At 40.6% G+C, this 15,864-nt stretch overlaps 1 protein-coding gene across 1 annotated transcript; it reads left to right on the top strand.

Annotated features, from left to right (window-relative positions):
• Window positions 1–583: 583 nt before the first annotated feature.
• Window positions 584–15,864, top strand: LOC148852254 (uncharacterized). Its single transcript, XM_088947288.1, has 3 exons — window positions 584–890; window positions 15,342–15,503; window positions 15,756–15,864. Exons 1-3 carry the CDS (start codon window positions 753–755, stop codon window positions 15,816–15,818), a joined length of 363 nt encoding a protein of 120 aa, XP_088803414.1. The 5' UTR covers window positions 584–752; the 3' UTR covers window positions 15,819–15,864.

The raw sequence follows: 15,864 nt of genomic DNA, 5'->3' as shown, positions 1-15,864 counted from the left end.
TAAATTCGAAAATGTATTTATTGCAGCATTATTGATATCGTCGGATACAAGGCCTGGGTGCCAAAGCAAATGTGGGAATGTTAGCATCCCATACCCGTTTGGCCTAGTGGGAGATGATCCAACCTGTTTCAAAAATGATGACTTCAAGTTATTCTGCGACACTGCCATCCTTCCTCCAAAATTGACGTTTTATGGCGATTATAAGGGAGATGAGCATACCATTCTCCATATATCACTTGATGCTCATCAACTAACGACTTCCATTCTGGGAAGTGCCAAATGTTACGTGGGTGCAAATAAAGGCCTGGCGGGTTATAGCATTAGATATTCTTTTCCAAACACATACAGGCTCTCCAATACCAGAAACAGATTCATGGCAGTCGGTTGCGACACGTATGGCGAATTGGATGATTACGAGGGCTCTATGTTCTATGTGGAATGTCGATCATCGTGCTTGAACGATACCAAAGTGACAGCTAGTTCATCTTGCGGTGGCTTTGGTTGCTGCCAGACAACCATACCAAACGATCTTAATGATTTTGAAGCAAGCACAAGGAGCCTTAACGACTTGGCATACACAAGGAATATTAGTAGATGTGGGTTGGCTGTTCTTATGTCCGACGCCCAGGATTCATTATTTGACTCACAAGTTTCACATCTCTGGGACATAAGAAACGATGTGGAACACCTTGTAAATGTCGGGATCAACACTTCCATAATTCTGGACTGGGCAATTAGAATGCAGACATGCGATGAAGCACAAAGAGATGTGGTTGGTTATGCCTGCGGGAGCAACACCTATTGCACTAACTCCACAAATGGCGTTGGATATCTTTGCAATTGCCTGCCAGGTTATCAAGGGAATCCCTATCTCCACGATGGATGCCGAGGTATGGTATTAAGTTCAAAGAATTTATCTTCTTTTACTTTAAAATTCAAATACAAATATTAAAATTATGAAAGTAGCATGACAAATGCCTTGCTAATTCAAATACAAATATGAAAATTGAATGATAATAAATGCATTATTGTTATTGACGTACGGAAGTCGCTAATCAAAACCATTGATCTGGTAAGGGAATTCTTTGGATCGCCCATGTGCTCATGTCTTACAGTTTACTCTTGTAAGGATGCCAAATGATCGAGTTCTGTATGTATGGGTTTTGCAACCCAAACCCGATCTGAAGGCAATCCAACCCGACTTGACTACTTGGAATAGGTTTAACAAACCCGACCTGACCCATCCAAATAACAGTACCAGTGTTTTTAGCTAAGGTTATATCTGTTTTCTTGTTCATGCTCAGTTTGGGAAGAGTAGAAATGTATACATGTATTGCATGTTATAGTTTTAAATGATAACAATAAATAAAACAATAATTGTAATAATAATTTTAATGTTCTTATCAAAATCCGTATAATAAAGACAAATAATTAAAGCATAGTGTGTATTAGTAAAAACATTGGAAATTATAATAAAATACTAAAAATGCAAAAACAATACATGAAAATTGAAAGCTGAAAAGCACCCTTTTCCTCTAACTTGCCATTCAAGAGTGATTTGGTTATGAAAATTATTATTTATGTGGACACCTCTAAGAAAAGTTAACGGGTGCACTAAGGGAAGGTAAGTTTTGGAAAATAAAAAATTATTGACATGGTAAATTTCAGACATTTTGAAAAGTTGTGGTGAGTTTAATAGAAATACTAAAAACTCATGATGATTTTTAGACAAATTCCCTTAAAGTATTTAATAAATTTTATAATACTTCTTATAATTCTTATTTTTATTATTTAATTCATGGCATCAATGCATCACAAGCTGAAATTAAAATCTATATATACTACGGAGATTGAAGAAAACGCATTAGTATTTATTTGTAAATGTTACATCTCAGTTGCAGATAATTGAGTCCTGCATGATTTGTTATGGGTAGAAAATGGGCATATTTGGAAATTCAATCGACTATATGAATGAAGTATTTCATTGTGAGCTAGCGAGCCCATAAAGTTCATGGAGATATGGGCCTAGATCTGATGTGGTGGTACAATTGTGAGCCCATAGCGTTTTTGGGTAGCCTTCATAGGTACTATTGTTAAATTACTTGAGGATCTCTAATTATGGGGACTGGGGAGTGGTGGTTCAGGTAGATTCTACCCTTAAAAGAAATGTAAACCTTCATTGAAGTGCCAAGGGTCCACTACTATCCGAGTTTGACATAGATGTACTAATTGCCGTATACTGTTGGAGCTAGCAAATTCCTCTCTAATGGGTTGAACTTAATTGAGAACGGGCCCTAAAACAACAAACCCAATGTTTTCAACCCATCATTGACCCAGCTAGTCAAATCATTCGAATTGTCACCCAGTCAGGATTTTAGGTTCGGTTTAATCAAAGACCCATTAAACAGTCAAAAATTGTTGCTTTGGTCAAGAAATGTTTGATCTGGCCAATTTGACCGTTGATCAATTCGACCTGATCACTTGGTTACGGGTTGCACATTTAATGTATACAAAATTTCGGAGGCCATAACTTTGCACTCCAATGTCTGATTGTGGTGATTGTTTTTCTTTTTCTTTTTCTTTTTTATTTTAGGTAACTTTTTAAGATCTATGCATTCCAAGGAGCCATACACACCTTGCCCCACAATTTTTGCAAAAGAAATAACACTTTTTTTGGCCTCAAATTTCAATTTTTAACATTTTTTATAAATAAAAAATTAAAAACTAAATTAGAAAAACATAAATTAAATATAAAAATATATATAACATATCTAAAATATTTCTACATTATTTATTGATAAGATATATACATTTATAAACATATATGTACACACACACATATATATGACGTAACATGGCTTGAACCATTCGACCCCACTAGTTGAACCAGTGAACCATGACTTGGAGGCAAAACGGTTTGGCCTCTAGGTCAGTTTTTAAAACATTGAACAAACCAGCCCACTAAAGAACAAGAGGCATTTGGCAGAAGAGAACGTGCCTGTATAAGTTTAACATGGCTTGTAACACCTCGTGAATGTGATTGCGCTAGTCTTCTACGCATGTTGTTGCTGGACTCGCATCTTTATAGCTTGGAGTAGTGCCATGAATTGAAGCATCCTTTTTTGGAAAAAACAATGTAACTAGGACTTCCATTCAGCACTATAATAGGTTGTTGGTGGCTCTTCTTTTTCCTAGTTTTCTTTTGCTTCTCCTTGTAGATGTGGTGGTAAGGCTAAGTGTGGTTGTCTATGTGTTTCTATTGATACAGAGTCATGTCTTCATTAAGACATAAGGACATTGTTAAGGACATTGTTAACATAAGGATTTTACTCCTATTCGGAAAGGGGATCTTCGATTCGGTGTTGGCTAACATAAGGACATTGTTAAGGGTTTGCCACGTGTCTTATGAGATCTTCCTAAGGCAAAGTTTCCTTTCATCCGAGAATTCTCATACTACACGTGTGTTACTTCCCTTTATGGGTCTCCTGTAATGGCATAGTGTGGCTGGCATCAGAACTAATATGACATGTCCCTATTTGATCCTATTGGATGTCCTAGTACAGTTGAATTCAGTTGATGGTATTTTTGTCCATTGTAGGATTGTGATGGTTTCGAGCTAATCGTAGGTCTGTGACGAGTTATGGACCCATTGCGGTTCCACATTGGCTTGTTTATCACCTTAGATGTTTTTGTGATTCCAATTTGGTATCTTCATCATAGTTGTAGTGAGGATAGATTACATGTACTTACATTTAGGCCCTTGCTTATTAGTAAGAGTGTTCTTATCAATAAGCATTTCTGTGATTGCTGCATTTTAATATTGGCTAGAGTATTGTGATCGACACATGGGCAAAGGCTGTTTTTTGGTTCATTTTAAGTTGATCGCTGATTTTTTCTTAGGTTTTGTTGTCGTGTGTGTGCTCCCAACAACTTTGGCTATTGAAGGGAGGTTTTTGCAAAGTTTTGTCTACGTCTTGAGAAAAGGGTGTTACTGTTGGGGTGTATGATTTTGGAGTTTGTTGCTGTTAAGGTTGCTTGACTTTTCATACTATTAGCCCCCTTCTTTCTTGATGGGAAACATTTTGTCGAGAGGTTGTTTTGGTCATGTTTGGTTTTTCAGCCCCCCCATGTCTTGACAAAATGCTTTTTGTCAGGAAACACTTCGAGTGCATTCATATATTGGCATTATAGTTTACCCTATTGTATCTTGGTGAAGTGTGCAGCTTTTCTAATGTCTTGTGTGTATAATATTATTTTTGGATAAATCTATTTAAAGGATGGCTTCTGTCCTCTTCTTCTTCTTATGCAATATTTTTTGGGAAGGATCTCTTCTATCAATCATGTAAGTGGTACCATGCTATTGTGGTTGTGTATATAGTGGGTCACAGTTAGTCACATGGTTATGTATGTTGGATGTAGAACCATTGTCTCATATTCATTGCTAGTCAGTCACATGTTTTGGCGGGTGTGCCGGGCTTCATGTTTCTTCATTCGGATTGGCTATTATGTGTTGTGGTAGCAGTTTTAAATTTGATGTTTGTGTGTTGCCTTTTTCTATGAATAATAATTTAAATGTGTAATGGCCGGTATGTCAACTGTATGCTAGCGAGTAGCTAGTAATCATTTGTTTTGCCTCCTTACGCCCTGTTTGAGTTGTCAATGTGAATGGGACTACTATAAAGGGTACTATTCACTTCAAACTTTGTCTTCGCATTCGCTTTGCTACTGAAGTAGTTCTGTTTAGTTTTGATCTTCTTGTTTATTTTCTTTTCTTGCATGATTTTTCCATCTCTCGTATCAATGGCTCCTCACAAGCAGTAGAAGGTTGTGCAATCTGATTGCCCCTTCATTGATTTTGTAAGGGATGTGGACACTATGGAACTACTCCCCGAATACGAGTCAGTGAAGATTGTTGGTTGCTGGTCATGGGAAGGTTTTCTAACCTCCCATGCCTGAGTCTAGGGGGAAGGATGGCATGTTTGACATGGTGGAGGTGAATGAGGTTGCATGTTTTTATGGTCATTTGAAGCACACTATTTACTTCAGTTGTTCTAGACTAAGCACTAATGCTTCTAGGTCCTTAATAAATTTCACAGCATGGACTCTTTTCCTCCTAGAAAACCCCATGTACTATTGGTTGCTCCAGAGTGCCAGGTTATTAAGATTTGCAGACTATTTCTTGGACCTTCCAGATAGAGAAGGGGTGGATTATATGTTTCCACTCTTGTCCCATTGGTGTTGCCGGACACATACGTTCATAGGTGCATTCAGTCAGTTCAGTGTCATTGTTGACGACATGGCTGTTCTGCTTGCATTACCGTTGGGTGGTGCTATTTCAGCCGACCATCCTCAATACGCCAAGTTCATTCCCAATATCTTGACCTATCTATATACAGAGTTGGGGAAGAGCTCAACATTTACAAGGCACAGGTAGATGAATCGACTGCCTGGGGGAAATGACCCCTCAAAACCTAGATTGGTTTCTGGTTTGAAAGCACGGGACCAATAGATGTTATGGCCAGAAAGACAGATGGTCAATGTCATTTCGCAACATTTATTCTCTATGTTGTGTCATGGTTTTTTTTCTTGGGAACCCTAACTGTGGCCTTAATACCATCCTGGTTCCTCTTGCGGTTGTTCTAGTTTGTGGTCATCAGCTTTCATTGGCTTCGATGTTTCTTGGATATTTATATGTCCAGATGGTTGATATTATTCATTAAACCATGGACTCTAGCTATAAGTGTTGCTTATCATATGTGTTTTCCCCTTTTATGTTAATGTTCATTTGCAAGCACTTGTAGCTAAGCGTCACTCCTTAGTGATTGTCACAGTTATCTGTTATTATCGCTATGTTAGAGGGTGATGGTTATGAGGATGTGTCACTAGACATTTGTCGTGGGATGAGGTGTCTCAATGCTAAGAGAGAGAAGTGGTTTGGCATTGATGAGATAGAGTAGAAGTTTGCTTCTCTAGAGAATTTTGTTTCTCGTCCATATGCTCAGCATGCCTGCCATGCCTTTCTACATTGGAGTGAGTGTTCCTGAGGGTAGCAATCAATAGTGTGTAGTGGATGTCGATAACCCTATCATTTGGGCTGCTCGATTGTATCTTAGACCCCAGAGTGGCTAGAGAATCAACATATCTATTCTTGGCCCGATTCTGGTCTTCGTAGGTTATCTCCAAGTATTTGGTCAATTTTTGGATCAATGTTCTATATGACAAGATTGTCAATTCTTTTACTGTGGTGTGACCCCCCATTTGTCCAATTACTATCGTGGAATCTCCTATGAATTTTACTTTCTTTCCTTTGGAATCCCTTGCTATTGTTAGACCCATCACCGGTGCTTCATATTCTGTGATATTGTGGGAGTAGGGGAATTGCAATTTGGGGGAGTAGGCTGAAGTCTATCTGGTAGGTGAAGACAATATACCTCTGGTTCCTGTAGAGGAATTGGAACTACTACCATCGAATGTTATAACCCATCCTGCCTTCTCTACTGCCGCGATGAGGGGGAGGTCTTTGGGTATCTCTTCAGAGATGGGGAAATCATCACTAGTAGGAAAAGCAAATAGGAGGTTTGCGACTGCTTGACACTTTATCACTCTAGTTTGGATGTATTCGATACTATACTCAATCAGCTTCATCATTCATTCGACCAATCTTCTAGAGAGTAGGGATCTATCAATGAAGTACCTGATTGGATCACACTTTTATGTAGTAAAGACTAATGCTAGACACTATTATTCCATGTGTAAGTAGATGTTCTCTATTGGTTTCAAAGTTCTACTCGCATAATAGATGGGCCACTCGACTTTTTCATCATTCTCTTAGGCTACCAAACAGCCTATGGCTTCTAAGTTAGATGTTATGTATATCCTGAATTCTCGACCACCATTTGGATGGGAAATGGTTAGGACTTTGGGTAGAGATCACGATTACGAAATCATGATTCAGCCACTAGTGATAGCTACACCATCTTCTTCCATGCTTTCCCTTCTCAGGGTTGACTCCTGCTAGTGGTGGTTGTAGGTTGATTACAAGATCTTCCATGAGCTTGCCCATGATCGTCACTTCATTATTGGTGTAGGGGAATGGAGGGGGTGTTGGTAATGGGCCATTTCATCATATTTAGTTGTCGTTAAGATAGTAATGCCCTTGGCTGGTTTCTCTAGTATTTCGGGGTCTATGATCGATGACATATGTCTCATTGTTAGTGTACTATAGCTCTGATGAAGCTAGCCATGATTTCGGGTTGGTGATAGTCTGTGCTATTCTCTCAATGCATTTCCAGAGTTGGTTGAATGTTTCAATCTCGATGTTCTCGATCCCAATCCTACATTTTGGGTCTGCGATCAACGACATATGTCTTGTTCTTAGCATACTGTAGCCCTAATGAAGCTAGCCGTGATTCCGGGGTGGTGACAGTCTATGTTGTTCTCTCAACACATTTCTAGAGCTGATTGAATGTTTCAATCTTGATGTTTTCGATCCCAATCCTACATGTTGGGTGCATCCTCTGGATGCATTGTTCCACGAAGCCCTTTTCTGTTGTGTGCCCTTCAAAGACCGAGTGTGTCAGTTTTTGAAATCGTATGACATATGCCAATAGGTCTTCCCCAACACGTTGTTCCGTGTTGTGTAAGTCCACCATCGTCAACCTCTACTTGAGGGTAAACCACTTGGATAAGAATTTCTTGGCTAACTCATCCCAAGAGTCGATGCTCCCTGCCGTCAGGTTGACAAACCACGAGTATGTTGGCCTAGTCAAGGATTTAGAGAATTCTCGGACCTATTGGTCTTCATCGAAAGAGAACACTCCTAGTGCATCTTCAAACTTGTTGGTGTGTTCCTGTGGGCTCCCCTTCTGCCCATCGTATTGTGGCCACTATTGCTAAGGAACATAACCAGAGGGATATGTTCCGACTCTCTTCCACCAAGCCTTGGACGTACTCCCTTATCTCCATTCGACTGATGGGTGCCTCCACCGTCGCACTACCTGGTTGGACTACACAAGGTTGTTCAACAGCAAAGAAGCAGGTCCTCTACGCCGCGTATGGTGCGGCTACAAGATTGGTTTCAGATGGATGTTCTGTTGCTCTAGGTTTTAGACTCCCAAGATAGCCTACGAGGACGGGTGTAGAAGGGCTAATAGGAGTGAATGGGGAGTGTTCAATCATTATCATTTTTTGTTGGATGCCTCTCATTTTGGCTTGCATCTATTCTAGATGGTCAAAACTCGTACACCTTGTTGGCCAAACAAATTTGCCTTCTCTTTAGTGCCTAACTTGGTTGACACAAACAATAGCCTCCTTTCCATTCCTTCGGTGGCCATGTTAACTTCTTCCAAGGGTTCCTCCACTATGCCATTCGAATCTTGCATGTGCTTAGGAGGTGTGTGTATTTCATCCAGTATTCCCTTGTTTTCTTAGAATTGTCCTCTTATTAATACTATCTCAGTATTTCTCCTATCATTATCATATGTTTTAAGGATATTAGTTTGTGTATTCTCGATGCTATTTTGTTTTGTTGTGTATGTTCAGGTTCTTCTTGCGATGAAAGCATCATGATATCTTTGTATAGTGGTTTCACAGTTGGTCTTTTAACACAATAGTTTTGAATGAAACAATGTTTAGAGTGCATATGTGTACTTATTTTCCTCTTTTATTTTAAAAAGCAAACCAATTACTCTGATTAAAAGACAAGACAGGGTAATACGAATCATACCTGTGAGACAACTTTCCTTGTAACTAAGATGTCGACTTCTTCATATTCTTTCACAATGGTGTAGTAACTCTTTCTACTTTCGCCTGTCACCCATACACACCTAGATCGCTTTTTTCTCTCTGAGGTTGTCAGAGGCTCATTCATTGGGTTCGACAATCGCATGATTTCCACTTTGGCCACTTGAGTTTCCCTTTTTTCAGCAAGCTCTGTGTAGTACATGGCATCTTGCAGGTGTGCTTCCAATCTATCAAATGGGACATGGGTGATTGGAATCCTGATGGTGCAGCCCTTATGCTTGACCCAGCAAGTTGTGGTACGCCATTTTCTTATATATCATCTAGAAATCATGGTTGATGAAGAAAGGCCCAATAGCTACTGGCAATTCAATCGACCCTTCCGTGATAGATGCATTCCCATTAAAATCCATGGCCTCCTTAGGTAGCCCTCTGATAGTTTCCTTCAATATATTCATGAGTTTCAAGGTGTGGAGGAAGATTTGGTTTACTGAACTTCCTTGGTTAAGTAAGGAGCACCGCATCTCATACCCCCTATTTTGGCTATGATATACAGGGGCTGGTTGTTGTTGGGGTTTGTGGCCAACACGTCATCTGGGATGAATTCTACATAGGACTTTCTTATGCAGTGTGGTTCAAATAGTCTCCTAATAGCTTTCACCAATGCCATGATGGCGAGTTGTTGCACCGTGGCATTGGCCCCTTATTTGTTGAGGAACTATTACAAGTTCAGGTTCTGCTCAAACCGTTGTGTTAACACATCTACATGATCGCCTCCTAAAGATCCGACCATGTTTATGCTACCTCCTTGCTAGTGCAAGGGGTGGGGGTTTGTCTCTACCTATGTTGGCTTCTTTTTAGCAAAATCATCCAATTTCACTTTTCTATGCGAAGAGCCGCCAGAGGGTGAAGCAATCTACTAGATCATGATTCAGCCACTGGTGATAACTACACCATCTTCTCCCATGCTTTCCCTTCTCGGGATCGACTCTACCTACTGGTGGTGGTAGGTTGATTACAAAATCTTCCATGAGCTTGCTCATGATCGTGATCACTTCACTATTGGTGTAGGGGAATGGAGGGGGTGTTGGCAGTGGGCCATTTCATCATATTTGGTTGTCGTCAAGATAGTAATGCCCTTGGCTGGTTTCTCTAGTATTTTGGGGTCTATGATCGATGACATATGTCTCATTGTTAGTGTACTATAGCCCTGATGAAGCTAGCCATGATTTCGGGGTGGTGATAGTCTGTGCTATTCTCTCAATGCATTTCCAGAGTTGGTTGAATGTTTCAATCTCGATGTTCTCGATCCCAATCCTACATTTTGGGTCTGCGATCAACGACATATGTCTTGTTCTTAGCATACTGTAGCCCTAATGAAGCTAGCCATGATTCCGGGGTGGTGACAGTCTATGTTGTTCTCTCAACACATTTCTAGAGCTGATTGAATGTTTCAATCTTGATGTTTTTGATCCCAATCCTACATGTTGGGTGCATCCCCTGGATGCATTGTTCCACGAAGCCCTTTTCTGTTGTGTGCTCTTCAAAGACCGAGTGTGTCAGTTTTTGAAATTGTATGACATATGCCAATAGGTCTTCCCCAACACATTGTTCCTTGTTGTGTAAGTCCACCATCGTCAACCTCTACTTGAGGGTAAACCACTTGGATAAGAATTTCTTGGCTAACTCATCCCAAGAGTCGATGCCCCCTGCCGTCAGGTTGACAAACCACGAGTATGTTGGCCTAGTCAAGGATTTAGAAAATTCTCAAACCTATAGGTCTTCATCGAAAGAGAACACTCCTAGTGCATCTTCAAACTTGTTGGTGTGTTCCTGTGGGCTCCCCTTCTGCCCATCGTATTGTGGCCACTATTGCAAAGGAACATAACCAGAGGGATATGTTCCGGCTCTCTTCCACCAAGCCTTGGACGTACTCCCTTATCTCCATTCGACTGATGGGTGCCTCCACCGTCGCACTACCTGGTTGGACTACACAAGGTTGTTCAACAGCAAATTAGCAGGTCCTCTACGTCGCGTATGGTGAGGCTACATGATTGGTTTCGGATGGATGTTCTGTTGCTCCAGGTTTTAGACTCCCAAAATAGCCTGCGGGGACGGGTGTAGAAGGGCTAATAGGAGTGAATGGGGAGTGTTCAATCACTATCATTTTTTGTTTGATGCCTCTCATTTTGGCTTGCATCTGTTCTAGATGGTCAAAACTCGTACACCTTGTTGGCCAAACAACTTTGCCTTCTCTTTAGTGCCTAACTTGGTTGACACAAACAATAGCCTCCTTTCCATTCCTTCGGTGGCCATGTTAACTTCTTCCAAGGGTTCCTCTACTATGCCATTCGAATCTTGCATGTGCTTAGGATGTGTGTGTATTTCATCCAGTATTCCCTTGTTTTCTTAGAATGGTCCTCTTATTAATACTATCTCAGTATTTCTCCTATCATTATCACATGTTTTAAGGATATTAGTTAGTGTACTCTCGATGCTGTTTTGTTTTGTTGTGTATGTTCAGGTTCTTCTTGCGATGAAAGCATCATGATATCTTTGTATAGTGGTTTCACAGTTGGTCTTTTAACACAATAGTTTTGAATGAAACAATGTTTAGAGTGCATATGTGTACTTATTTTCTTCTTTTATTTTAAAAAGCAAACCAATTACTCTGATTAAAAGACAAGACAGGGTAATACGATTCATACCTCTAAGACAACTTTCCTTGTAACTAAGATGTCCACTTCTTCATATTCTTCCACAATGGTGTAGTAACTCTTTCTACATTCGTCTGTCACCCATACACACCTAGATCGCTTTTTTCTCTCTGAGGTTGTCAGAGGCTCATTCATTGGGTTCGACAATCGCATGATTTCCACTTTGGCCACTTGAGTATCCCTTTTTTCAGCAAGCTCTGTGTAGTACATGGCATCTTGCAGGTGTGCTTCCAATCTATCAAATGGGACATGGGTGATTGGAATCCTGATGGTGCAGCCCTTATGCTTGACCCAGCAAGTTGTGGTATGCCATTTTCTTATATATCATCTAGAAATCATGGTTGATGAAGAAAGGCCCAATAGCTACTGGCAATTCAATCGACCCTTCCGTGATAGATGCATTCCCATTAAAATCCATGGCCTCCTTAGGTAGCCCTCTGATAGTTTCCTTCAATATATTCATGAGTTTCAAGGTGTGGAGGAAGATCTGGTTTACGGAACTTCCTTGGTTAAGTAAGGAGCACTGAATCTCATACCCCCTATTTTGGCTATGATATATAGGGGCTGGTTGTTGTGGGGTTTTGTGGCCAACACGTCATCTGGGGTGAATTCTACATAGGACTTTCTTATGCAGTGTGGTTCAAATAGTCTCCTAAAAGCTTTCACCAATGCCATGATGGCGAGTTGTTGCACCGTGGCATTGACCCCTTATTTGTTGAGGAACTATTACAAGTTCGGGTTCTGCTCAAACCATTGTATTAACACATCTACATGATCGCCTCCTAAAGATCCGACCATATTTATGCTACCTCCTTGCGAGTGCAAGGGGTGGGGGTTTGTCTCTACCTATGTTGGCTTCTTTTTAGCAAAATCATCGAATTTCACTTTTCTATGCGAAGAGCCGCTAGAGGGTGAAGCAATCTACCAGATCATGATTCAGCCACTGGTGATAACTACACCATCTTCTCCCATGCTTTCCCTTCTCGGGATCGACTCTAGCTACTAGTGGTGGTAGGTTGATTACAAGATCTTCCATGAGCTTGCTGATGATCGTGATCACTTCACTATTGGTGTAGGGGAATGGAGGGGGTGTTGGCAGTGGGCCATTTCATCATATTTGGTAGTCGTCAAGATAGTAATGCCCTTGGCTGGTTTTTCTAGTATTTAGGGGTCTATGATCGATGACATATGTCTCATTGTTAGTGTACTATAGCTCTGATGAAGCTAGCCATGATTTCGGGGTGGTGATAGTCTGTGCTATTCTCTCAATGCATTTCCAGAGTTGGTTGAATGTTTAAATCTCGATGTTCTCGATCCCAATCCTACATTTTGGGTCTGCGATCAACGACATATGTCTTGTTCTTAGCATACTGTAGCCCTAATGAAGCTAGCCGTGATTCCGGGGTGGTGACAGTCTATGTTGTTCTCTCAACACATTTCTAGAGCTGATTGAATGTTTCAATCTTGATGTTTTCGATCCCAATCCTACATGTTGGGTGCATCCCCTGGATGCATTGTTCCACGAAGCCCTTTTCTGTTGTGTGCTCTTCAAAGACCGAGTGTGTCAGTTTTTGAAATCGTATGACATATGCCAATAGGTCTTCCCCAACACGTTGTTCCGTGTTGTGTAAGTCAACCATCGTCAACCTCTACTTGGGGGTGAACCACTTGGATAAGAATTTCTTGGCTAACTCATCCCAAGAGTCGATGCTCCATGCCGTCAGGTTGACAAACCACGAGTATGTTGGCCTAGTCAAGGATTTAGAGAATTCTCGAACCTATAGGTCTTCATCGAAAGAGAACACTCCTAGTGCATCTTCAAACTTGTTGGTGTGTTCCTGTGGGCTCCCCTTCTGCCCATCGTATTGTGGCCACTATTGCAAAGGAACATAACCAGAGGGATATGTTTCGGCTCTCTTCCACCAAGCCTTGGACATACTCCCTTATCTCCATTCGACTGATGGGTGCCTCCACCGTCGCACTACCTGGTTGGACTACACATGGTTGTTCAATAGCAAAGAAGCAGGTCCTCTACGCCACGTATGGTGTGGCTACATGATTGGTTTCGGATGGATGTTCTGTTGCTCCAGGGTTTAGACTCCCAAGATAGCCTGCGGGGACGGGTGTAGAAGGGCTAGTAGGAGTGAATGGCGAGTGTTCAATCACTATCATTTTTTGTTGGATGCCTCTCATTTTGGCTTGCATCTGTTCTAGACGGTCAAAACTCGTACTCCTTGTTGGTCAAGATCTCAATATCAACCTGGTCGACAGTTTCCAGGCTAATATGTTCCTCAACTCCTGTGTTAGTGTTGTCAAGGTTGTTGGACTGTTCCTATGGGATTGGGGAAAGGTTAATTCTGTGAGCAGTCATCTCCACGATCAAGAACATAACTAGAGATTCTAATATGGATGTAGTCGTAAGGGCAAGTATGGTGGTCTCCTTGAAAGGAAAAGGGGGGCTAGGAACATGGGTAGGCTATGAGCTTCTATTGACAGAGAGTCATGTCTTCATTATGATCTGAACCCCCTCCGATAAAGGGAGATCCCGTGTTCCTGAAAGGAATGAGCCAATAAGGATTTGACTCCTATTTGGAAAGGGAATATTCAATTCGGTGTCGACTGACAAGGGAACACTGCTAGGGGTTTGCCATCTGTCTTATGAGATCTTTCTAAGACGAAGTTTCCTTTTGTCAGAGGATTCTCATACTACATGTGTGTTACTTCCCTTAACAAGTTTGCTGTAGTGACATGGCACGGGTGGCATCAGAACTAATTTGACATGTTCCTGTTTGATCCTAATGGATGTCCTACTATTAGCGAATTTAGTTGATAGTGTTTTCATCCATTGCATTACTGTGATAGTTTTGAGCTCATCGTTGTTCTATGGTGAGCTATAGATCCGTTGTGGGTCCGCATCAGCTTGTGTGTCATCTTGGATGTTTTTGTGATTCCAATTTGGTATCTTCATTAAAATCACAGTGAGGATAGACAATATGTACTTATACTACTCATTAGGGTTGTTATTGGATCCATAAAATCAATTTGGACATATTGGACGAACCAACAATGGATGGACCAGCAAGACATATTGAATTGGATCACTCTAGAGTCCAGATTTAATCGTTCAAAGTATCTATTTAATCGAATTGAACCTAGTCCAATTGTAATAAGTTTATATTGGATTGGGTTGGATTGAGCTAATATATGGTTCATTGATAGAAGTTAAAAGTATGGGTGTCAATGGACTAGGTTTGAGTTACAATTAATCTTAATTAAAACAAATTTGAACAGATTGGATGGTCTAAACATTGAATTAAACCGATCCAAAATTGTCTAAAATAATCATTGGATTGGATTGAACCTGCTCCATTTATAATGAATTCACATTGGACTAGATTGGATTGGACCAAATCTAGTCCAATTGATACCCCTACTCTTGATCAGTATGCTTTTATTTAGAATAACTTCTTACAACAATGGCTTGGTTCTACTCAAATTATATTTGATGCTACCACAAAATGGGAGTAAGGTCAGTACTGGATTTCCAGTAGGGATGAGGCAGAAGGTCTCACTTGCAAGCACTGAAAAGGAATCGGAGGCCTCGCGGTGTGATCCAAGGGTGAGTACTCCAACTGTTAAATCGACTGAGGGTGTGATCCAAGGATTGAATCTGCCTTGTGTCACGTGCTGTCAGCTGGTGTTGAGGGAGATTTTAAATCCGAATTCGTGGAGTGCAATCTAAAAATCCCATAAATGAAATGATAACATACTCGGATCTCATTAATTTACCTTCGTATGGTCACATTAGCCATCTGAATTTTTAATTTTCTCTTAATCTGAAAAATAAACAGCTTGTAATTTAAAAACATTAATTTGTATGCATAGAATTGGACGGATCAAATGCGAACAGGACATGTGAAAAAGAAAGCAGAAATTACGCATGCGGGGAGAACACCAACTGCTCTATCACCAACAGCAGCCTTGGATATAGTTGCCAATGCATGCAAGGCTATCATGGGAATCCTTACCTCCCCCATGGATGCCAAGGTATGGCTTCTTTCACTCTTTTATGAATTTTGCTTAAAATATCACTATTTAAGTTGGATATACAAAGGTAATTATAAGCATCTTTTACTTCTCTACACTAAACCACCTATTGCTATGGCTTGGATATACAAATTTCACCCCTGCAGTTTTTGAAGAAATCCTTTTCTTTGTTCAACTTGTTCAACTTGAATGAAAAAAGGAAATTAAAATGAGAAAATGATGAGTCGATAACAGCAACTTTGACAATGCCAGATACAAGGCCTGGGTGCCAAAGCAAATGTGGGAATGTTAGCATCCCATACCCGTTTGGCCTAGTGGGAGATGATCCAACCTGTTTCAAAAATGATGACTTCAAGTTATT

The sequence above is a fragment of the Nelumbo lutea genome, chromosome 5, assembly GCF_056320005.1.
Source record: "Nelumbo lutea isolate HS-2025 chromosome 5, American lotus-T2T, whole genome shotgun sequence".
Classification (NCBI taxonomy): Eukaryota; Viridiplantae; Streptophyta; class Magnoliopsida; order Proteales; family Nelumbonaceae; genus Nelumbo; species Nelumbo lutea.
The sequence above is the reverse complement of the archived record's forward strand: the minus strand, read 5'-3'. Positions and strand labels throughout refer to the sequence as shown.

Coding starts and splice junctions, on each gene's coding strand:
- LOC148852254 (XM_088947288.1), top strand. CDS start 753: ATGAAGCACAAAGAGATGTGGTTGGTTATGCCTGCGGGAGCAACACCT. Junction 891..15,341: donor TCTCCACGATGGATGCCGAG/GTATGGTATTAA, acceptor TTGTATGCATAG/AATTGGACGGATCAAATGCG. Junction 15,504..15,755: donor CCTCCCCCATGGATGCCAAG/GTATGGCTTCTT, acceptor TGACAATGCCAG/ATACAAGGCCTGGGTGCCAA.